At 36.9% G+C, this 10,829-nt stretch overlaps 1 protein-coding gene across 6 annotated transcripts in view; it reads left to right on the top strand.

Moving 5' to 3' along the window:
• Positions 1-1,659: 1,659 nt before the first annotated feature.
• LOC136829720 (uncharacterized) overlaps positions 1,660-10,829 on the top strand; it is a 188,682-nt gene continuing 179,512 nt past the window's right edge. For 3 of the 6 annotated variants that reach the window (XR_010850458.1, XR_010850461.1, XR_010850457.1), the window contains exons 1-2: positions 1,936-2,064; positions 6,055-6,126. Coding sequence is in view for 2 of the 6 variants with exons in the window: in XM_067088520.1 (XP_066944621.1) it covers positions 1,749-1,832; positions 6,055-6,126 (156 nt within the window). In the remaining 4 variants the exon portion in view is untranslated. Of the gene's footprint in view, positions 1,833-1,935; positions 2,065-6,054; positions 6,127-10,829 lie in introns of those variants that run through there. The other 3 variants (XM_067088520.1, XM_067088521.1, XM_067088523.1) reach the window with 3 other exon arrangements.

Genomic DNA, 10,829 nt, shown 5'->3' with positions numbered 1-10,829 from the left:
GCAAAGTCTTCCAGTCCTTCACACACACACACTGGTGGGTTCTGGAAGTGGGTTCTGGAAGAGCGCATGCACTTGAAACGTGAGTAGGGCGAGAAGGTGGCCCCGTGGCCCCTACCGGAGAGGAGCCATCGATGAGCCAGTTCAGGGGGAAGGTCTCTCTTGGATGTCAAATTCGGACGAGGTGCAACTTCCCGCCGAACCGGTTTGAAGGAAGTCTGGCCCTAACGAAAATTACAGAAGAAAAAAATGTATGCTGGCTGGCTGCGTTGAACGACCTCACACACTATATCCACTTTGCTTTTCACTGATTTTTCATGTTTTCAGTTTTTCATTTTCGCGTTTCATACTTCCACTTTTGAACATCAGTGACCCAAAGCAGATTAGGTGGTTAGTCCCCCTTTAGCTGTCAGACTTTCGATTCGCGTCTCTATTGACTTGACACTGAATATAAAGTGGTTATGAATTAAGAATACTTCAGGATATAAAATGGCACAGACAGTTATTTTTAATTGTAATGACTTTTCATGTGACCCATTATTAGCTTCATTATCAATTTTCTCTCTTAGCGGACACACACGCACACACATATATATATATATATATATATATATATATATATATATATATATATATATATATATATATATATACATATAAGTCATTTCCCATAACAGGGGTTGGATCCCAAGAAAGGACATGACGCTAATAACTGCCATATCATCTTTAATACCTGAATCGTAGATGAACCCCCTGTTCACAGAGCTTCCACAACATCAGCCACATTATAGCCTGCTCATACACGGAAGGTTCATCAGCAGCATATCAAATTCTCCACACACACGGCGTCATTCACATCTATCTTGCATGTACTTTCTCCCTCCTGGATGTCGAGCCCTTCCTTTCCAAAACCTTTTTCATACCATCTGTCCATCACCTCTAAATCTACTGCTTTAAAGATATTAAACATCCGTGGAGACATACCAAGACCTAACTCATTCCACTTTTACAACAAAACAGCCACCCTCCCACCAAGAAACTCGGACAAAAGCTTCACCTTCATCGTAAGAACTTTTCGCTGCTCTGAACAACTTACCATCAGTAGCCTACATTCTCAGAAACCTTCACAGTGACTACCTAATTTTATCATAAGCATTTCTCTCTCTCTCTCTCTCTCTCTCTCTCTCTCTCTCTCTCTCTCTCTCTCTCTCTCTAAGGGAATGACATCTGTGTAAGTTACATGCCGAATCTCTTTACACAACGGGACTCCCAAAATTAAAGTGGTGATATTTTATTGCAATACAAATCTTGAACAAAAGAACACTCAGATGAAAATATTGGAAAGTAAGTAATTAACATTCTGCAGATTTTTTTGTCAAGGATCTCGTAATTCAAAACGACAACTGGTAACAAGAACAGCCCCAACTAAGGAAAGTACAAAAGAAAACCACTAAAGATGATTGACGGAGTAATGGATTTTGACGTTTAAAAAGAATCGTGTTGACACAGTCACCTTCGTCGTAGATTACCTCTCCCTCGCTATGGTGTATAATTCCGGCCATAATAAAAGGCTACGAAGAATGTCACAATTCGGGCTTGTGCAGTACGAAATGACAGGAAAATAGCGCAGCGGTAAAGCGTGTTTTTAGAAAATATCACTCGTGTTCAACTACTTTTCGTTATACGTTCTTGCGACATATGCTCTCCCATCTGCTTTCATTTATGCTCTTATTGTTCGCTAAATTCGACGAATGAGGCGTGGTCAAGTTTTGGTTCCCCGGCGACGTTCGAGTTTGTTATCGCGGAAGGCAAGTGAATATATCTGTTGCTTTAATGTAAGCTCTTGTAAACTCATTAAACATTTTTATGCAACCATATTTATATATTTGTATATTTTTAACTTATTTTATTGTCGGTGTGCAGTCAACTTTGCGAGTTGATGTCATTTGATAGCTATGGAATTCGCCAGTTACGTGTTGTTCGTTTGGTGCTCAGTGTTGTTTACCCTCAAGTGCTGTGATTATCCTTGACCTCAATACTCTGTTTGCTTTTGCCGAATATTATCCGGTAAGAGGATTAGTTTATTACTTTATGTAATACGCGTAAATTAAGCTTGGTGGATATTATTTCCTATTAAGGCCACAATTCAATATTGGAGTTTTTATGCTGTTAACTTAGTCTCCTAATATGCTTTAATCAAAACAACCTACCAAAACCCAAAATAATTTTACTGTTACCGAGATATTTACCATCATTTGTTCATGTTTTAACATTCATTTCCATTGGGCCGGTACTAAATACTCTCCGGTGTAACTCTCTGTAGGCCTAAGCAGACAAAGTTAAGGTTTTGTTAAAATGTGTTGAATGTTCAGGCGAGTTGTTTGTTTAGGCCTATGTTTGTTAACGCTGTATAGCCTAGCTTTGCTTATGAATGGCAATATGTTGATTGTTTCGTAATTCTTTACAAAAGGTCCGCATCAATATTTGGTGTTTGTTTGATGTATTGGGTTGTGCCCTTAAGGGGGGTTGCAGGGGGGCGAAGCCCCCCCCACTAGGCCCAGGTAGGGGCACGGCGCCCTAGGTTAGGTTAGGTGGTTGTGTTAAGTTACTGTACATATTAAGGGGTTTTGTATTATTTTAGTAAGGTCAAACACCAAATATTGATGCGGACCTTTTGTAAAGAATTACCGATTGTTTTAAGCTGGCCATCATTTTAGAATTATTAACATAGACCTATAACCTAGGCCTAAGCAGTAAAGTATGTGCACTTAGCCTATTATGTTATCGTACACCATATGGTGGTTTAATTTGGCGTTTGTTCGGCTTTGTAATGTATGTTTTGTCTTGGCATACTCTTTGCAGTTGTCTGCAGAAAATTAATACAAAAATTCAGTTTTATTGTCATTTAATGCGTGATCAATTTATTTCTCTCCCAACACATGAGACCTATAATTTTTGACTGATTATCCTTGTCCTATCTTGCAGTTTGTATTTTCAACCCCTCACTGTTGTGACAAACTTCTTGTTTATGTGTTTTTCTTAAGCCTAGTTTTACCAAAAATGGCGAATCATGTTGGGAAGCTGGGTCTTTGGGTCTAGGGGAAGAAAAAGTAGAGATACACTTTGTGAGTGGATTTATTACTAATCACAGTAAGGAAAAACAAGGATAAAACATGGATAAGGAGGACAAGGGCAATAAAGTGGGTTACATGTTATGGTAACCTGAGCAAATGCAATCCTACCAGACCCACTTCAACCCACTGTAACCTAACCTAAGTCAGAGTATCCTTTCAGACCCTTGTGTGGGTGGATAAGGAAGGGCCTTGGACCCCCTTAATGTGAGGCTCAAAGTATGACAATGCCAGTAAGAGGGTCATATCACATCCTAATCTAACCTAACCTAATTTGCAGGGCTGTACTTGACCAGAGTCAGCTGTACCCCCTAGAATCCTTTTTAACTTTTCTTAAACTTTTCTTACCTTGCACTTCAGCGGTGTTTCAATGCTATAGCCCATTATAAGACCTCACACATGAAGCACCTCACCAGTAGTAAACAACTTTTTAGGTGTGAAGCATGTTGTCAGTAGCAATTGCGACCTCTCACTTATAACAAAAGTGAAAAATTCTCAAATGTCAGACAGAATTTCTTCCTGTGGCCTATTACAACAAAAATATGCTTTTGTTTCTATGTTTCACAAGGCTGACAACACTATTAGTCTTAGTGTCAGGATGCTGACCAAAACACTGAATCTTGGTATTTGATCTTAATGAAATCTTGGTTTCAAGAGAATCAGTGTAAAAGAGGAATTTCTCAGCAAACCTGTTGTAAATGACTGAAATTGCCTCACTGCATAACCAGAGTGGTGGACAAATTCTCAACCTGGTAAGATGACTGGAGTCACAGGTTAGAACATTTTGAAGATTGAATTGAAACATTGAAATATTTCAGATCATTTGTACATTAACTAGCAAATACCTTGCTTAACAAGTTTTTGCTCTCCATATTTTATACCAAAAGCTCTTATGTTATTGTTTCATCCATTAGTGTTGCTTCATATGGTACAAAGTATGTCTTTGACACATTTAGTTTATATTATATTTTGAAGGCCTTTGTTTTGTTAATTTACTTACAGGATCTAAAACAATTTAGGACATGACAGAGTGAATGATTCAAGAGTTGCTGATTTCCTCTTCAATCTAATTGGAAAGTAAATGAAAGTTACCTATTTGATTTGACGGATTACAAATCAAGTGTTGTTTTACAAATTTGGCTTGGCCACGCTTAATCTTGTTATGAGCTAATGATTCAAAACAGTCAGGGACATTGTGTTTGACCCCTCTATAAGACTTTGTGTTAGTTTTCAAAGTTTTGCTTGGAAGGCTGGTGGCGTCTTTGAAAAGGTAAAAAAAAACTACTTTTGTGAAATGAGCAGAATTTCCTAGCTATGTTAGTTTACACTATATAACTTGGCCATCTTTAATGATCTGTGTGATATACTTAAATATATATGTACTGTAATTTCTTCAGATTTATTATAAGTAAGCTTAGCTGTGGTTTTAGGTGTCTAGTTGAGGCTACCATTTTGAAATAAAATTACCTTGGAAACTCTCATGCTATTAAGAGTGGTAGCAGATTAATCTCATCTTAGTCTAATGTAACCAAGTTTTTGGTATCTTAATTGGGGTAACATTTGTTTTAGCCAATACTGAATTTGGCTGTAAATGTTTTACATCACAACTTGACCGGACCATTAGTAAAATAACTATAGGCATTACTAATGCTAGACTCAGTATTGATGGATATAGAACTTATTCTAGTTCAAAGACTATTGAACATTGATGTTTGTGTTCCTTTATTTTTAAGTTATTAAATGTATGCACAGATATACCTTGAGGTTGAGCTCATGTGAGCCACATATGCTTTTTCATTTTAAATTTTTGTTAAATTAGTGATGAAACGTTTGCTAAGTTTAGGTTCAGGGTGCTGTACCTAAAGTAAGCTTAGGGCAATCAAACCTAACTCGACAAGGCAGAAAGCTGCGCTAGTATAGCACCCCATACATCAAACCCTGCAACACTGCAATTTTTATCAATATAGAAACCTGCAACCAAAACCTGCTAGACTGCAGTTTATGTACAGTGTATATAAAGCATCTTTAAACCAATAAGTATAGCTTACCAGTATAAAACTCCTATAATCTTGGAATATAACACTTGACCATCTAATTTCAGCAATTATGTCTTTGGACACGGTGCATGTTAGTTTCCTAATGATGATTGTAAGCTGTTAGGCTGGTTTTCTGTTAATTATCGACAGCAGCAAACCTTGTGTTGAATATTATGTAGAAACCATAAAGAGAATTAGTTAATCATACATATTGCTGATGGAGAGAGTATGTATAGATATAAATATTTGATGAAAATAATTGTACTTAGATATAAATATTTGATGAAATAGATGGCCTGAATTGTATCTTTTAGCCAGATTTAGTAGGTCAATATTGCCTCAAATTTCATAAATGTTTTTTGCCAAAGAATCATGAGGATGATACAGTTTTTTATGAATTCCGAAAAGTGTGGAGGAAACTTTGTTGAGATCGAAAACAACTGTTCAGTTTAAGACGCCTGACTTCCTGAGGCCATATTGACACACAGGAGTATTATTTTGCGCCATTTGCCCTTGAAGGCAGAGGTTTGTGACAATATTAAATGTTATTTCTTTGGCAGTTTTCACAACTTGTTGCGGATAGAACTGCTAATAGTTTTTGCTAGCATTTAACTGATTTTCTGAACTCAGTGCATTTCCCTGCATGAACATAAACATTGACAGTATAATATCTTTTGTCTGTAAGTAAGGAATGTTTTAGGAATTAATGTGTAAAATTCAATACGTTCTAATTCCTCAGCATTTTTCAGTGGCAACAAAAACTGGCGTTATAGCAATTGACAAAACAAAGCAAGAGTTGCTATATTCCTCATCAACGGCAATTGTAATCTGTAACGAGTAGTTTTAATAACTTTATCATAGATATATTTATGGAATTTCTTATTTTTCAGTGCTCGTGCCAACTGGTGTTGCAACGCCAACTTAATCTGCCAGGAAATCATGTGTATACCCGAGAACCTAAGGTATGTAAGCTCTAAAGTTATTCATCTTTATCAGTTGTTTTGTATTTACATTTAACAAAGTTAAATTGTGACATAGACGAAACTCTGGATTGACCACCAAGTTGAGATAACATTGTTTTATTTATTGTTTACATTTACTTGACTCTTGACATAAGAGCAGGTCATTTGGTGTACCGGTAGTTCTGTGATTGTAAATATAAATGCAGTCATTTGCTTATTACGGGCCTGTGAGTTGAGCATCAGTGTCAAAAAAAAGTTGTTCATCATCAACAGCTTTGTGATTCAGACATCCAAATATTGTCACCAGGCCCTTGTCATTGTAAATGTAAATGCAGTCATTCTCTTTTTACGGGCTTATGAGTTAAGCATCAGTGTCAAAAAAAAAGTTTTTCGTCATCAACAGCTTTGTGATCCAAACATCCAAACATTGTCACCAGACCCTTGATGCGAACGGCGACGTCAGTCTCAATCATTGTCAACAGACCTGTGATTTAAACGTCCAGCCGAATCATTTGTTGCCGGGCCCTGTGGTTGTACCATCAAAATGAGTCATTCGTCATTGACTCGATTGCCACAGCGAGTCATTTCGTCTTCAGCAGTCCCGTGATTTCGTGATTTTCGACGACGTTCGAATGAGTCATTCGTTACCTAACGATTCTCTACCATTTCGTAAAGCGTTTCGTCATCGGAAGTCGTGTGGCGCTGGCGTTTATTAAATAGGTAATGTTTTTTTTTTAACTATTGCTACGTAAAGGTTAACCCGATAACATACTTTAACGACATAACAACCAGGTCGGTTGAGGTAGATAACCCTTATGGGCTATATGAGAGAATCTGATCTTTTTAATGTGATATAATGTAATATCTTTTTATTAAAGATTTGTCATATTTACTTTATATATTAAGTATATATTTTAATTTTAAATATAAAAGTTTTATATATATTTATTTTTTATGGGTTTTATCTAATAACATTCTTCATTTTTTACGTTCATATTTTAACACTGGATTTTACTAGAACAGTATTTTATCATTCACTTTTTCATTATCAATCACAGTTAATTTATATATTTATCTTCATTGCTGCGCTGAATAATCCTAATGGGTTCCGGAGTTTGGTCTTCAACACCTGAATTTCATAATCAGTCAATCAATCTCCCCTCTCCCCTTACACACACACACACACACACACACACACACAGAGAGAGAGAGAGAGAGAGAGAGAGAGAGAGAGAGAGAGAGAGAGAGAGAGAGAGAGAGAGAATCATTTGGGAGAACTTTCTAGTTAACTATTAAATGAGATGACAACTTTGAGGACCTCCCAGCGCTCTTCGCCCGTGACTAATAACGTTCTGTTTTCCGCTCAGGGAAAAAGTTGAAGGAGAAATTTGTTGGGTGCAAAAGTATCGCTAATTAGCGCTTATGGCTGTGCACGTCCAATGCAAGTGCAATTCTGTAATATGACATGCAGTTTTGTTTGTGTCCGCTGATTGATGTAGTGTATTTGTAGTGCATTTGTTGATGTTTATGTACTCGAAACAAGATGCAATTCGAATGCAGGCTTTAGCCTTTAAATTTGCCGCTCCAAAAGTAAACAGGAAACTCCACTTGACATCAGGAGGTCTGAAAATATCAAGTCGTTCAAGAAAATGTGAAAGACTTTTCTTTTTCTGAGTGTTATAGCTAAATAGATATAACAGTTAATATCGAGTATGCCGTATAATAAAGGAGTAAATCTCAGAATTTGTCTGCATTATTACATCTGTGGTGAACTGAGTTTGCGTGTCTTGCAGAGTGCCTTCGATGGAGTGGGTCTCTAGGAAAACAACAGTAAACAGACCATTATTGTTTTCATGCACTGGCGTCGCCTTAATCAACAGCTAACACCGAAAATTTTGATATGGTTCATTCTGGAAATTCCTAAAAAAAGAATAAACAAAGTTATTGTTGCCTGAAACATTATGCATTTTGTCGAAAAGATACAAAGCCGTGACTTTCGTGTTCAGTTAGGTTAGATTATGTGGCTTCTTTTCCTTTCAATCTTTAGCTGAAAACCCTAATGGTATAGAGTCAGTAGACTATGAATCAGAGATGGCTCCAAAAAGGGGGTCAGCCTGCAAGGAGACACGAGTTATAAGAAAATGAGATAAACAATTATGAAGGATTTCAAAATGAAACCGATACACCTGGATTCTGGAGACATCAGCAGAAAGTAGAGTGCACCTCATGCTGTGCACTGTAGGCATTACTTTGAGGTTCTTTGCAGCATGCCTTCCTTAGGCCCCTAGCTGCAACTACATTCGTTCCTTTTACAGTACCTCCTTTTGTATTCTCTTTCTTCCATCTTACTTTCTACCCTCTCTTAACAGTTGTTCCATAGTGCAACTGTGAGGTTTTCCTCCTGTTACACTTCAGACCTTTTACTGTCATTTTCCCTATCAGCACTGAACGACCTCATAGGTCCCAGCGCATGACCTTTGGCCTAAATTTTATATTCTGTTCAGTTCAACAGAAAACAGGAATTAATTTATTCCTCACTTAAACATTTGGAGTTAGGAAGATTCCACAATTGCACTAGACAAACTATTCCACATTAGTTGTAACGGGGATAAAACTCCTAGCAAACAGAGTCTTGTTAAACTTTATACTAGGAAACGACACACTGCAATGGCTGCCTGCCTAGTATTGCTAGCTAGCAAAAACAGCTAGGTCAGGTAAAGAAGAGTGCAAAGGGTGCTCGTCGTTGCAGAAAATTTTATACAACAAACAGTGAACTCTTTTATGTCGATGCCACAAGTTAACATAAACTTGACAAATGATATAACTGTTCTAGAGTTTGAGATAGAGTCAGCACCTGAGACCACACTTGAGAGCAGTGATCCAAATCAAGGGAGAAGAAAAGTCAAAACACACACGCGATATTTACATTATATATATATATATATATATATATATATATATATATATATATATATATATATATATATATATATATATATATATATATATATATATATATATATATATATATATATATATATATATATATATATATATATATATATATATATATATATATATATATATATATATATATATATATATATATATATATATATATATATATATATATATATATATATATATATATATATATATATATATATATATATATATTAGCAAACATGAACTGCACCTATGTGGAGAAGAAACTAACAGAAGGGGGATGGAAAATAAAACCCAAGTCATGATGATGACCAGTAGTTGATATACAATCAGCTAAAGATTAAACAAAGCCTTCTCAAGTATACCATCAAGGAAGGGAAGTCAGACAAGGACTCTGGAAACCCTTGATACTTTATTTGCGTGGCCAGCACTTGGAGTGAAGTACAGTAACTCCGTTGGGCACTTAAGGTGACCACCCCAACCTGGCGTGTGTGTCCAGCGACGTGACTGTTAAACCAGCTCTTGTACAGTGTGGCAACAACCACATGGGAGAACAATATTCTTGTTCATAGTGTGGCCGCAGGCTTGTGATTCAGTTTGACCTTTCACTTGAGAAATAATCCTTTGCACTTGTGTGTTTTTGACAGCCAGGTGAGAAAAAATAAACTTTCTTGCAAATACAGCTAGGCCAATCACATGAGTAGTAAACCTACCTTACAAAAACTTCTTTCAGTTTTCTTCTGAAGATGGAAAGAGAAACCCACAAGATTCCTGTGTATAACTTGTTTACTTGTAAATATTTACATGTTACTTTTAAACTCGAGTACTTTTAGTTAGGACCTGAAAGTACTCGAGTTTAAAAGTAACATGTTAATATTTACAAGTAAACAAGTTATACACAGGAATCTTGTGGGTTTCTCTTTCCAAACCTACCTACTTATACAATTTGGTCACTTGCAAGAAAAATAATCCTACATCCAAGGTCATGTAATATGTCCAACCAATATCAGATATAAATATTTAGGTTCATGTGATAAGGCCACCCACAGAAGATATAAACCTCCTGGTTCATAATATGGCCACCCACATGAGATATAAACATCCTGGTTCATATAGTGTGGCCACCCACATAAGATATAAATATGGTTGATGTGGTATGGCTTCCCACATAATATATAAACATCCTTGTTCATATAGTGTGGCCACCCATGTAAGATACAGACATCCTTGTTCATGCAGTGTGGCCACCCATGTAAGATACAGACATCCCCGTTCGTACAATCTGGCCACCCATGTAAGATACAGACATCCTTGCTCATACAGTGTGGACACCTTTGTAAGGTACAGACATCCTTGTTCATGCAAACCGGCCACCCATGTAAGATACAGACTTCGTTGTTCCTGCAGTGTGGCCACACATGCAAGATACAGGCATCCTGGTTCATACAGTGTGGTCACCTACATACGGTACAGACATCCTTGTTCATACAGTGTGGCCACCCCTGCAAGATACAGACATCCTTGTTCATACAGTGTGGCTACCCACGTAAGATTGTGTCCACCCACGTAAGATACGACATCCTGGTTCGTACAGTCTGGCCACCCATGTAAGATGCAGACATTCTTGTTCATATAGTGTGGCCACCCAAGTAAAATACAGACATCCTGGTTCATGTAGTGAGGCCACTCACATAAGATTTGTTTTTAATGGTCAAATAGTGTGGCCACCTACATAAAAATTATTTTCTACAGCCAAG

This window comes from Macrobrachium rosenbergii, chromosome 45 (genome assembly GCF_040412425.1).
Source record: "Macrobrachium rosenbergii isolate ZJJX-2024 chromosome 45, ASM4041242v1, whole genome shotgun sequence".
NCBI lineage: Eukaryota > Metazoa > Arthropoda > Malacostraca > Decapoda > Palaemonidae > Macrobrachium > Macrobrachium rosenbergii.
The sequence above is the reverse complement of the archived record's forward strand: the minus strand, read 5'-3'. Positions and strand labels throughout refer to the sequence as shown.